The 14,444-nt window shown below is 43.3% G+C and overlaps 1 protein-coding gene across 1 annotated transcript in view; it reads right to left on the bottom strand.

Moving 5' to 3' along the window:
- Positions 1-1,359: 1,359 nt before the first annotated feature.
- The window catches only part of Slob (Slowpoke binding protein), a 33,426-nt gene continuing 20,341 nt past the window's right edge, over positions 1,360-14,444 (bottom strand). Inside the window, exon 14 of the mRNA XM_050175089.3 lies at positions 1,360-13,888. Within this exon, the coding sequence (XP_050031046.2) occupies positions 13,366-13,888 (523 nt within the window). The 3' untranslated portion in view covers positions 1,360-13,365. The remainder of the gene's footprint in view (positions 13,889-14,444) is intronic.

Below are 14,444 nucleotides of genomic sequence, written 5' to 3' on the forward strand. Positions count from 1 at the left end.
TCTTTATGTTCCCGCAAACGTAGTGCCCTATTGGATGCAGCAGATATGCAGCAGATATGCAACCCAATATGGAATTACGAGAGCAAGCTTCAAACAAATTGCATCACCTAATTTCTGAATAGTATTAAATTTAGTACCCAGTTCAATGCTGTTTATTACTTGTTTGTTTAAAATTCCTTACAGGCCTCCTATGAGGCAGTGGGTAAGGTGGGCATCACAGTAAAAAAAAAGTCAATGGAAACCACCTTGCATGGTATGACATGACCAAACTACATGTCAATAATTTGTGACATAATTCTGAAAAGCATCAAATTTGGAGCACACTTTAGTGCTGATATGCAACCTGAAATGGTACGACATCGGCAAGGTCCGTGTCAATTATATGTTGCCAAATTTCCGAAAAGCATAAAGCTTAGCACTCGACTTGATGCTGACATGTGGCCTAATATGGTATGATAGGCTGATGATGATATGACATAGGCAAAATCTTTTTGGCAATAAAATATTCAAACCCAAGCAGCCAAGGTTCATGAAACAATGGAAACCAGATTTCTTTTTTTTTTTTTTTAACATTTTTATTAGCAAAAAAAGAAACTTGTACAAGAGGTGGAAAAACATGACTAGCACGACCTGGGCAAAAAGTGAGCCACTAAGGCAATAGAGTTTTGTTGTACAATGTGAAAAACTGCGAAGAAAAAGAAGAGCCTAGCGGTAGTATGGTGTTCCAAGGTGGCATATATATATATATATATTATGACTAGATAAAATGCAAGTTACGTTGGTTCATGGACGGGCATTCTCCCTTGAAAGCACTGTACAGTGAAGTGCAATATGATGGGCAATGCTGAGGTTAGAATTCAAAAGCTCCCTGGTGCTGCTTTGAACTTGAAGAGACGACCGTGCAAGTTATTTTTTGCGTGGGAAAGCTACACACGTGGATAACCGAGCAATGGTTGCATCGTTTTGGAGAAAAAAGAAGCCAAAGACTGTAGAGACTCTTTGATGCCTCGATTAGTACAACAAACGGTTACACACAAAGCTTTTTCAAACATCTTTCTACCCACTTTATTCCTTTTTTACTGAGCAATGTCTTAAATCTATATGATATCGAGTGCAAGTTTTCGTTTTCCGAGCAGGATTCTTCATGGCTGTGCCATCCACTCAATTTCATTCACACTAACTGTATAGCCAAGCCGAATTTCAATACACTGTTGATTTCACTGTTTCTGGTAATTTCCAACAACGAAGAGTGATTTAACAAAGCAGGTATTACCTGTTTGCCTATAGCTGCATCGTAGTGTTGGCAACGCTTGGCTCGAAACCACAGCATCATCGCTGGTTCACAATCAGACATACACCTGCTCAGACATAATTTATTATGTTACGTGAAGGCAAGACTCAACCAATGTGTACGGAATAAATGTTGAACACAGTCAAGCCATTTCTTAGTGCATAAATGCCGTTAGCAGTAAAAAAAAATCATTGCTTGAATAAATAATTAGGTTTTCCATGCCATATTGATGATCCATGCTGTGCAAGTAAAGGCAGTGAGGAGAGGCATCAGTAGACGATCCTACAAGGAATTGTTACACCAAAATAGGTGTAGAGATCCGTCACAAAAGGCTACTTGCCAAGCTTGATGCAGCTCTCTGTTGAAGACGGTTAACGCACTCCGCTGTATTGCATCAAGTGTAACGGGACTGTTGTGGGCAGTCCAGGATTGTAGCAAGACATGCGCATCCTTTATCCAACTCCTGGGCTTTCGAGACTTTGCATCTGTCTATTGCCAATTACAGATTCTGGCTAGGAAAAGGTTGCTTGACTCGATGTGCAAGTGAGCCCAAGGATGCCATCATCTCTTATAAAGTCATCCACGCGAGGATAGCACAAACCTACAGAGAAATCCATATAGGTTTCTCGGAAGGAAAACACTGTGTTTTTAACCTTTATAACATTGCACTACCTTTGGGTGGACCCCCCGCCCGCTATGTGAAACTTTTCCTACCTTATGGACTTCCATGGAATTTATTTGCTTAATGATAAAACTTTCTCGTGAGCATAACTAGCACTTGCGTGAATCTTTCTGTGAGAGGCACATGCTGTGAGGGTGGGAAAACTTGTGAAGGGTTTGCAGTACACTCACACCTCGATAACATAATAAACATGGACACAACAAATTATCAGTTATGTAAAAGCAAAATGCACATGGCAGCATGTAAGAGTGAGAGAGAAAAACCAAACCAGGCATTCGGAGGGACAGCTTCTGGTTTCTTCATTACAGGTATAACAAAGTCTAAAATTTACTATCAGTGTGTATGCTTACAATGAAAATTTTACATAACGAAGGTATTTCCCTGTCGGACGCGACTTCATTGTAACGAGGTTCCATTTTTAACTGCATACGTAAACAAGCCAAAAATAAATGAAAATGCACTGCAAGAAAGAGACACAGACTCAGCTGGTGGTGAACAAAACGAAACACCACCAATTTTCAATGGCTGAAGCAGCGGCATGCTGTTATGCAATTTGCTGGAATGCACCCATTCTAGGAGCTGCGTCGCAAGCAGTCATTGTCGAGGATACAATACCTTTTGCACGATTTTATGTGACTTGTATTCCAACGTGTTCAATGCCAAGTCGTGTGAAATCTCGCGATGATGGTTGTATCCCCGAAAGAAACTGCTTGAGAACACTGCCCCTGATCAATGCCAATGGCCAATTTCCATGAACTATTGCATTCTGCAGGGCACACTAAGCATGTGAGAGAGGCATCTCGATCACTGCATGGCACTTGCAAATGAAATAGTGCGGCATTATATCCCACTGTACTACACAGTATGAATGCACAACTACATCGGACGAAAAAAAAAAAAAAAAGGGCTTAGCACAAACTGGCTGGTGCCAGCAACACACCCATCTTGGAGCAACTTCCTTTTCTGCATTGCGCAGTTAAATGCTTGTACTATAACAAAACACAAGCAAAAAACAGCGAAAGCTTGTTATAGAGGTCACTTCATTAAGGAAAGAACTTCCCTACTATGTCTGACAAGGCAAGGTGAGCGCATTGAAACATCGTAAAGAGCTCATGTCATAGAAGAGGCATTCAACTCAACTACACTACAGGTGGAGCAAGCAAGTCTGTACGCATGGAACTTGAGAGCTCGTAGGGAACTGTAGAAATAGCTGTGCTTTGGGCAATGGGCGAAGTGAACTAGTTTAGGCGTTGAGTACTCTAAAACCAGAGCGTGTCTGTACAACTGAAGATGCTCTGCTGTCGTAGCCTCCAAGCCATGACATGATAAAACTGCGGTTCAATCTAAAAGATCGACATTTCTATTCACTCCACGAACGTTTTTCTCAGATTTTTTCCAACATTAAAGCAAGTGTGTTGGTCCACTTCTATCACAAGCCTAGAAACGTCGTTGGATCCCAGACAAATTTCCTTTTTGTGGTTATTAACAGCAATCTCATTACATCACAATCACACCCTTATTCGGATTGTGCCACCAATGCAAAAGGAACGAGCTTGCAGTGTGCACAATTAAAGGAAAAAACATTGACAAAACAACAGCTGCTGGTATTGTTCCATGACAATAATTTCAGTGCAGTGTTCCTTACAGAGCATCACAGTCTGCGATCGAAACTCATCACAGCGACTCCACGTAGAGTAAACACTGCATGCGGCAAGTCTTGATTGAGTTCCTGCAACATCCACACCAAGAAGCTTGACATATTGATCAGCCGAGCCCCACAAATCCATTGGCCAATCACAGCGTACATGACCGGCTTTGGCGGGTCTATTACACAACAGAAATGCATCACCCATGAAGCAACTGTCCTGTCGGCACCCAGACCTAAGCACTAGCTGCTGGTGGACCAATAATATGTGTCACGACATTTCTGCGGGGAAACTTCACAACAGTTCAGATGTTGCGGAAAGCTGACATCTCCAGGGGCAGCATTCTGCAAAAATTATATCTGTTTTCCATTCTATTTGCCCTTTATCATTATCTGATACAAGGTTTTGCTCCTGCTGTCATGGGGATCAGTCACTTTGTGCAATGAATAGCATGCTAGAACAGAAGAAAAAGAATTCTTACAAAATTCAGCTCCAGGTTGCGCACTTTGTTGGTTTCTGAATACACATACATCAACAGGCACATTTGACTCACATTAGTTAAGCTATCACCGCTCATGAATCCACACCATTTGTGAACAGTGTGTAAACTCGTGTTTCAAACCTCGGAGAAAACAATGTCGTTTGAAACAGTTTTCAAGTGGTTCGGGTTACAACCATAGTTGCACTACAAAAGGCTCGGCCCAAGTGGTTTACCATAAAGGTGCATACTATATGTCTTTGAAGGTCAGCTCCATACAGCAATGCACGATAAATTGGCTGTGCTATTTAAGGTTAACACATCCAGTTTCTCACTCAAACCAGCACCTTTCTCTGCCACTCAAACCCGAAGATTTTGTGTGGTAAAAATATCACGTCTATGCTCAAGCGTAAAGGAATGCAATGGGTGTTGCATAGCAAGGCATTCAAATCTTAAAGAGGCACAAAGGACAAGTGCTAAGTGAGGGTAAACTGATGGGCTGCTACAGACTTCCAATATAATTCAAGCTAACCTCAAGATTTTGGCTGCCATTCTGTGTTTACAGTGTATCTTAAGGCTCCTTACCACAGCATGCGTCTCAGCTGATTAACTGTTTGGTTTTTCAGTAAAACTAGAGAATGCTAATAAAGTTTTAGAGCATTAAACAACCAAGTTGCTTTAATCAAGCTTCAGCATCAAATTAAATAACCTTGGACAACCATTTCCAGAATTTATGACAATTCAGAAAGTTCCCTCGGGAGTTGGAAAGTAATATTGCCGTCAGTCTTTCACTATACCACCTTATTCTGGCATGTCAAGTTTCCGCTCTCACAGAAAGTATTTGATTAATTTGTGGCATTTAATATCCAGAAGCAACGGGGCTATGAGACGCAGTGCAGTGAAGTGCTCTAGATCCATTCAGAAAAGTCAGGATTTCTTTTTTTCTAAATCTGCATAATTGCGTGAGCGTTTCTGCATTTCGTACCCACTAGAACACAGCAGTGATGGCTGGGAGTAGAACCCGTGACCTCGTGCTATGCAGCAGGACCACAGTGAAAGTATCCAATTCCATCCAATCCAATCTCACAAGCATAGTCTACCATTTTATCCCAACCTAACACTGTCTTTTGTAACCTTCCATGCACAATGTTCTGCAGCAATACACAAAGAGCTCCTTTGTATAAAAGGCAAATGTGTACAGGGGATACAGCCAAGCTTTTAACTGAATAACTTGTAACTGCCTGGAAAAAACGAAAAAAGAAGGAAGATTGCAATTAATCCACTGATAGTTATCAAGGGGGCCCTAACTCATGGCTCCCTTGAACTCTGTGGTTTCAAAGTACAGCTGTACAGTATGGCCCATTGTTAAAGGGAACAACAACTTAGTACTTGGCTGCAAACTACAGTTGAATGATAACATGAAAGTATGCAGACTATATTTTAGTGCATAGGCGTTTCTTTTTTCTCTCGATGAACTAGAAGTGTATCTGTTATATTAGTTTCAATACCTGCTGGACATTCACTTTAAAGAGGACTAGTACTGGACCATCAGCATATATTGAAATGCAAACTCAAGATAACTGATCAGAATGCCTGTTAAGCATAACTATATGGAAATGTGACGTCCAATTGCTTTGTAGAAGATTTCTAAGCCGACAGTAGCTGCAAATGTACAATTTGAAATCTGAATTAAACCTCAAAACCTGGAAACAAAACAACACAATGGAGTAGTTTCAGAGTTGTCTGCATTTGAATTTATGCTGCTACTAGTACATGTATTTGCCTACAGCTGCGACCCGGCAATATGCAGCCATGCGTAAAATAGTTCTAAGATCACTTGTGGTATGGCAAGCACAGCAATGTCAGCGCAACAAACTGGTTTATGTTAAAGGAGTCCTGATAGTTACTCCTGAGGCGCCCTTTCAATTTGTCAGATGTCATTGTGACACAAAATCCTCACCACCAAATTAATGCGACACAAGAAACATCACTATAGCGATTCTGACACTGTGTGCAAAAAAATAGGTTTCAGTTTTGATTGCCAGGAGAGTGTGACGCCACGTGGTGTCACATTCTTGGTTGAGCTGTCTTTTTCACTGTAATGGCACCTTGCTTGGCATGTTTCATGGGTCGCATGTCTGCTGACAATTATGATACTGGAGGCACAGGGTGCTTTTGCACTCTTACAGCCCGTTAATGCCCAAGATCAGTGCATAGTTTTTCGTCAGCTACTTCCAAGAATTGAAGATGTCATGAAAATGTGCATGTCTCACCGTTTCACAGACTTTCTTCCGCCCAAGTCATTACGTCACCACACGAATTCTCACACTGACCAGTCACACAATCTACAACATCTCACACAATTTACAAAATCAAATAAGCATGTTTTAAGGCAACAGCATAGACTGAAATGTGGAAACTGAATCTTAAGGTCAGCTTGACTATGATATTTCTCATCAGGACTCCTTTAACACTGAACATATGACCAGCAGAAGTAGGGGAGAAAGTAAACTTGCACACAATTGCTAAGTGTACATGGCAAACTACGCATGTTGAGTGGAACATACAGACATCGAGTTTACTACTAAAATTACTAGAGGGCAATCTGGCACTGTGTGTCTGGAAGCTGCAAGTACGGTGGTTCAGTCAACAAGGGAATACGAGTAGTACATGAATTCGCTTAAATTTAATCTTTCTGGCTTAAAATGGTTCATGACTTTGCAAATCGACCATTTTCATATTGCACTATAAAGGCAACACTTTGTAATAATCATACCTGTGTGCAGAAACCTTTGTGCATTTAAAGAAAAATATGACCGTCTGGAAATTTAAAAAGGATACAGTTGCAATAGATGATGCCAAAAGAATGTCGGAAGCCGAAAGTAAGATGACTAGACAAATATGTGTACTAACCATCATTCTGATGGTAGGCGAACAATGGCAGCGCCCGGAGTTCCCTATAGAAATTTTTGTAGCAATCTCTACACCTACAGACATCAGAACATGAAACCGTTCCACTTGTGATAGCAAGCACATAGCACTATCACACACCAGTAATCTTGCACCATGAAAAAGTGTTTGGGGTTTCTGGATTCAGAAGAAAACGGCTGCTCATTAATAAAACACACCCACATGGAGTGACCTCCAACAACAGCTCCAGATTGATTCACTTGCTCAGTAAGGATGGAATGTGAGGACAGCAGCTCCCAAAATCTCCAATCTGAGCTCTTAAGCTTCTGGAAAGTCAACAACACACAATGTACCTTGTGGGGGGAGGCACCTTGAATAGTCTTCCAGCACTGACCATAGCTAGGACTAGATACAAAAGTCTGCCAACTAGTCTTTCATAGATGCTTCGCTAACAGGCCACCTTGACCTCTTTAGGAAAAAAGCAAAAATGTGGCTTGAATATATGTCGTACAAACGTCGATACGTTTAGCAGAAGAAAAAAATTGACAGAAAGAAAGCAACAGTCTGGGAAATTTCGCAATCAGAATAGGTCATTTTAAATGTGCACAGGTGCAAATGTTTAAGCAAGGCAAGTCACACAAAACTGCGAATGCATAGAGATGGTTCTACGACACTACCTCCGGAAATAATGTACACTGTACAGTGCAGTCCACTGGTAAAAGGAACATTCTAGTGTGCAGCTATCACTTTACCGGCCCTCTAGCTGTGAGTGCCAGCTGAAGCTATGTCACTGCACTGCATAGGTAAGCTAGCTGCAAGTAATCTTCTGCAAAGTCGGGAGATTGCACACTTGGCAGAAGGGTGAATTCACACATGCTTAAAGCTCATGTGTTCCCTTTAATATTGGACCACACTGCACATACTTATCTGCAGCTTCTGTGGCTGATGTTAAGGAAAGCCACATGTTTAGCACCACAGAATCTCATCAGTTTTCTACAGCCATGAAATGACACCCAAGAGGTTATCCTTCGTTGCAGTTATAGTCCAGACACTTCTGCGTGGAGGTTGAAAAACAAGAAGACATTTCCTGTGCTTATGGAGGATCGAGTTGTTCTTCACTTACGGATGTAACCCATGCTTGCAAAGGTGTGCTACCGATAATTCGACTTTGGAAAGCGGAGCGTTTCTCTGTGCACCTCCGGGAAATAAATTTTCAACTTCTTATCATCACTGCGTGATACAATGGACAGGCAATAGCCAACAGCACTTCAAAACTTTCTGTAACCTGGCCACAGAATGTATTCTTTGAATGTATTTGGCGAGCTTCTGCTTACCTCTTACTGCCTTTAGCTTACTACATACAAAAGCCTCTGCATTGCTTTTGGTATGCCGGCCATTCACCTTTAGGTTGAACTTTGATGTAACGAATAATGAAGTAAATCCACAATTCGGTTGGCCATGCCTTATTTCAATGAGTATCCTACTGCCAAAAACAAAAGTGCAAATGCGAAATCTGAGATAATACTCGTTACAGCAAAGCAAATATTTGTTCTCTTGCAGCTAAATATATTTATTCCGGTAGTGAAAATGTCAAATAATGAGCAAGAGAAACTTGAAACGGCAAATTCTAAATATGCGTGAATGTTTTAGCTAGCAGCTTGGCTTGACTGGCCTGCAGTTGGCAAGCCAACAAGATCTTATAGCACGTTTGCATATTAATGATGGTGTGAAGCACGCACATGTAATTTAATGCTGTTCACGTGCCACACACTGGCCTGGCAGGTTGCTGACGAATTGTCAAAATCTTGGCCAGTGGGAGGGATCACCTTTGCATCTACTTCGCATGGACCCAATGTAGTGAACTTCTATAATTTTATCAGCATGTACACTTAAAATGAATATTGGATATAGCGAAGGCACTATTATGTCAGATATGACTTCATAATAACGAGATAGGACAGAAAAACTACAACGATTTTTAGACACGCTTCACCCCTGCTTTATCTACAATAGCTATTTCATGTGAAGCAAAGGACCACATATACAAAAGCACGAGATGAGCCCTACGAGTGTTCATCTTGTGTGCCTTTGTATGTGTGGTCGTCTGCTTTGCACTAAACTCGTTGGAAGCAGATGTGCTCCATCTAGCCACACTACAACTTCTACTCAAGCACACTGCTTTACCCGTCCACCTGTCACCAATTGCAAGTTCACTGAGAAGCTCCTGTTCTGTTGAAGCATGGCCAAACATGAAGACTCTATGAGTAAATCCTGTTAGCATCGGAGTACATGCAAGGCTTATTGAGTGGGCATAACATGTTGGCTAGCTACAATCTGTCTCGAAGTGTCTTCTATCGATGCAGAGCCTTGAGATTTTACAGCACTACTACAAGCGTGTTATTTGCTCAATACAGTGGCTACTTCCTGTGAAGTGGACCACTGAAGGGTGCAGCCCAGCTTCTCTAAATCTTTAAGCTTAATAATGGCTCTTAGAAAAAAAGCTTCTAGAAGTGTCAGCAGTTCAGACTCACCTCGACCAAGGACAGAATATCAGACTAGCATGACTCAGCCCAAGTGTTAGCATCAGAGACAAAGCACTGTCCATAATCACCCTTGATACTCTGGAATCCTATCTTTGAACAGGCACCAACTCAACTAGTTAGCTACTTGGTTCCTGCAGCCCAGCTCTTTAAGAGTAAGTAGCGCACATTTGCTTTCGTGTGTCACTTTAGTCGGTTTATTCTCTCAAAATATCATTCAAAGTTGGGGGCTACTGAAAGCTTGTGAAATTGTGGAAATGTTGTTTTTCTTTTGTTTCTTTTTTTTTTTTTCATAACGTGAGTGCTGGAAAAGCTCACATAACTCTATTTTGGCACTTCATTCTGCTGCCTCCGGGGTTACAGTTTCAATAAAGCCCAGACCACATGTACGGTTACGGATGCATACAAGCTCGCGTCCGTGCGCCCACGCATGCACAGATGGTGCGGAACGGCTCGTAAGCATCAGAAGCACCAAAACACGGCACAATCCCAGTGAACAGCACCTCTCTGTTATTGCACGTTTGGGTTGCCTCGCATTGGCGCACCGGGCTATGCAGCTTCGGCATAATACAATCAACTTTCAGTGAGGCAGATTTATATCATGTGAGAAATGGCTTTTTCTTTAATTTTTTTTTTGCTGATCTAACAGCTCTAAAAATATAAAAATTACATTTAAAGATATCTGAAGCGCTTTGGAATGCAGTCAATAACGAAGTATGAAGCGGTGTCTGCCAGGATATCTATGAGTGAGTCCAGTAAGCATGTGCTGTGGTGTGCCTCTTGTCGACAGCACGGCAGGTGCATAAATGTAAGCTTGCACGCTTCTGTAAACATATGTGTGGTCTGGACTTAAGTGTGCTTTCCTTTCAAAAGACTGGCCAAGTAAGGACTGAAAAATTTTGCACCTTTCAGTGATAGTTATATAAATGCCAAAAAAACAAACAAGCAAAAGAGAGAGAGATCACTGTATAGATACCACGATTCATTTGAACTTTCTGGAAGGTCACAGCACACTTTACAGTTGTTTCGATGCCAATGGAAAAGCAGATTGGCCCTGACACCCATAACAATCTCAATTCCCTAGCTGAAGTGTTCACGGGCACTTGGGGACATCAAGGCAGGTCATTCAATTAGCCACCCATGATGACAATTGTTAACATCCACTCCGATGACATCAGAAACATTACAAGACCATCTTTCCAGAGAAGTAGGAAATTCCCACAATTTGCGTCTGCTAGATTACATGCACTGAAAGAACAGAAGGCCTTCTCACACGAAAGTGTAATACCTAGCATTGCGCAGGAAAGTTACTACTTTCGACGAACAATTCAGCACTCAATAAATGCGGGTGCAAGTCCATAGATTGACACCTAAAGTGACAATAAAGAAGGAGTCAATGGCACATGTGTAGTCGTGATCAACAGCAGGACAACAAGGGAAGCTTCAGCCCAGAGCCAACATTTTTTACAAGGGACACCTGTTTTGGTTAGGGTCCCAGCGAAGACAAGCATAGGTCAGCATACTCAGTCACGAGCACAGTGGTTCATACTTGCTCCACACTCATTTTACAGGCGAAAAATAGAGCATTAGTGAGGGATGAAGGGTGTGGGTGAAAGTGAGCAATGAACAGGACTGAGTGTCGGTGACATTGAGTGAACATGAGCATGAAGAAGGGTGAGTGCTGGATAACACAAGTAGAAAAAAAAAGTCAGTGACAGTGACTTTGAGTGGACGTAACTATGAACCTGAGTTACTGTCGGGGAGTGGGAGTGGATGCTAGCATGAGTGTGAGTGGGTGTTGATATGAATGGAAGTGACTCTGAGCAAGTGTGAGCATTGGCGAGCAGGTGTGAGCAGAAACTTGAGTGAGTACATAGCCTGCAAAAATATTTCTGAGTGAGTGCAAGTATCCGCTTAACCTGCCGACCTACAAAGGCAAATTTCTCTGTTGAAATGTTGGCTCCAAGCTGAGGCCTCCATTGTTCGCTCACTATTGGCCACTTCAAGTCATCTTCCATTGAACCCTCTGTGTATGTCAGCAACAGTGCAGACCCTCTGAGAAAGATGCCAACTTCTAATTACTTTGTGTAAGGGTGCATAAGAAACCTGAATAAAGTTGTCTCGTAGCTACATCCCCCTGCTAATTGCCAGGCATATGAGCTGGCCAACAGCGAAATCAGGGGACTGTGCAGGGGCTGCCGACCAGACTAGCTGGCTCTCTCAAAATTACAGGCACAGAAGTGTGACTGGCATCAACGTTCAGACAAGGTTCCAGTCAAAACATTGAACTTTGCATTAACGTTAATCCAAAGTGTGACACTTCCTCTAGAGTGCAAGAGAAGCCTTACCTTCACCTTAAATGTAACTCTGCTGCTGTACAGACATTCAATGCTCATACAAACTTTCCTGTCTGAAAAAGTCGCCCGCACCGATCAGGGGCAAAGCTGGAAGCTTGGTGACAAGGAGTGCTTGCTTTGTGTTGCCAATATGTAATGTACTTTGAAGAAGAAACGGATAATGCCAGCATCTCTGAAGCGAGCAAGTGGAGGGATTTTAGTTGGCATTTTGGTTGTTTGAAAGGGTCTGCAACACTTTTTGAACCCAGTAATCTTGTTCACTGGACAATACTACCATGAACATCTGGGCCTGTATAGTACAGCAGAACCTCAACATAATAAACATGAGTATAATGAATTATCCACAATGTTCATCACATATATCAGCACGCAAGAAATATATACTTATAACACATATTAGATATAACAAAGGTATTTTTTTGTTGGATGCAACTTTGTTAAATCATATTCAACTGCATTGTTCCTGTAAGTGTAGTAGAGAGTCTACCATTTGGTACAAATAACCTATTTCCTTTAACTTTCTAAAATCTCTAGTACTCTTCATGTGTATTCCTACACAAATTTAGAAGTGATGCTAATTGGCCAGATTTTGTTACATCACGAATCTGTACTATCTCTGGCAGAGGCAAAAGCAGAAAAATCGCACCACCGATATAGCAGTGGTGTCATCTGGTGGAGAAGAACGATACCGCCACGCTGACACTTTGTCCTCCAAGACAAGGCAACGCTGTGTAGGGCTATGCGACACAATCTTGAGGTCCCGTTGATACAAATGCTTGGAATGTTCATGGGCAAAGCACAGCGGGCATAATTCTAGAATGGCATAGTGGCTCAACTTGAACACAGTTCGAACGAGGAAAAAGGAGGAATAGGTCGTGAGTGTGTGGCAGCGGCAGCATTATGACTGCCGACAACACCGCTCATTCAAGGTACGCTAAAGAACCCTTTGTTCAAAACGGTTCGCTAGAGGATACCCTTTGATCCCGCACACTTTCTGTGCCTTTCATAAAACATGCTGCAGGGCCCCTCTAATTGATGCAGAAATTTCAGACCACATTAATAGCGAACAGCAGAGGCACAAGAGATAGAGTGTGTGTGTGTGAGCGTGTGTGTGAGCGTGTGTGTGAGCGTGTGTGTGAGCGTGTGTGTGAGTGTCATTCAGCTGTGGCATTGAACTGGTGATCACTGTACAGATAAGCGCACCATCTTTGGCCCGTGCTCGTCCCATATGTACTTCTGGGATGAACGAATGCCAGTTCACGTCTACATTGAAACCAAGGCCGATTGTTAATTGCACTCAACGTGCCACTATCTGACAGCAAGGCCAACGTGACCACTGCATATATATACTTCCCTGCAAGAGTAACTAAGCGCCATCATTTGCAGATGTGACCTCAGTGTGCAAGTAGAATTAGAAAACTGCTTTGAATTGCTTTCACTATGTAGTTATGGCACAGAGGATCACGTAATGCACTCCGAACTACACCAGTCGGCACTGTCAATCTGCGGACTGGACGGTGGCGTGCAAAATTCGAGCGAGCCGCAAGTGCTCACGCTTGACTGTGACTGGACCCACACAGGTGGACGAGGCGGAACCTTGGGAGGCGGGGTGTCGACAAGAGGAGTCATGAAGGTGGTGACCGTGACACCGGCACCGCCGACGCCGTTCTGAGGAGGCATTGCCTCAGGCTCATGAGGGGTCGCGGCCACAGGGCCGAGAGGAGACGTGGCCTCGGTGTCGACGGGGGACGTGTCCGAGGCTTTCGAGGGCGGGCACGTTGACGTGCCCTCGGGAGGCGGAGTCTCTGCTTGCGGAGGGGACGAGGAAAACTCGGGAGGCGGAGAAGAAGAGGAGCCGGCAGGCGGAGACAGCAGCTCTGAAGAACACGGTGGCGGCGGACACGGTTTCTTGAGCACCAGTGGTGCCTGGCTGGGGCTCATCGGCGGTCGCCGCTTGGCCCGAATGCCACGCGGCAACAGGCCTCTGCAGTGATGTGCCAAACACAGTCAGACACGTAACGTGCACATTTACATTGCTCTATGGTGACCCTGCTAGGCAAAACACAAAGTACTGCAACAATGTGAGCCTAGGTCCCGGAGCAAGAAAGATTTAGGAGTGGAAACTCCGCTGTTTGCGGCGACCAGAAAAGGTCACAAGCCCGCGGAGCCGTTATCGTGCTTGCGGCCTGGAAAGAAATTACCGCCGTTGAGAGCGCGCCGGAGCCGCCTGCCCGGGCGCTGCATTTTTTTTTTTTTTTCGCTGCGGCTTCTACGACGCACCGCATGGCGCCGCCACTGTATGCGGCCCCGTCGGTGCATACAACAGTTGTGACCTTATCTGGTCGCCCGCGCTCGCTTGCGCTGACGGGAGTTTCACCTCCTAAATGTCTTACTCCATGGCCTAGGTGTTGATGGAAACGGTAACCTACTCTAGAAGTGCAGCAAATTAGCTAAAGTTAGTTGAACTTGGCTCCTTTCTTTTCTTTTTCCTTTTAGAATGGTACTAGATAGAGACAGGGAAAAGAAAAGGAATGTTGCAG

Source organism: Dermacentor andersoni, chromosome 9 (assembly GCF_023375885.2).
Source record: "Dermacentor andersoni chromosome 9, qqDerAnde1_hic_scaffold, whole genome shotgun sequence".
NCBI lineage: Eukaryota > Metazoa > Arthropoda > Arachnida > Ixodida > Ixodidae > Dermacentor > Dermacentor andersoni.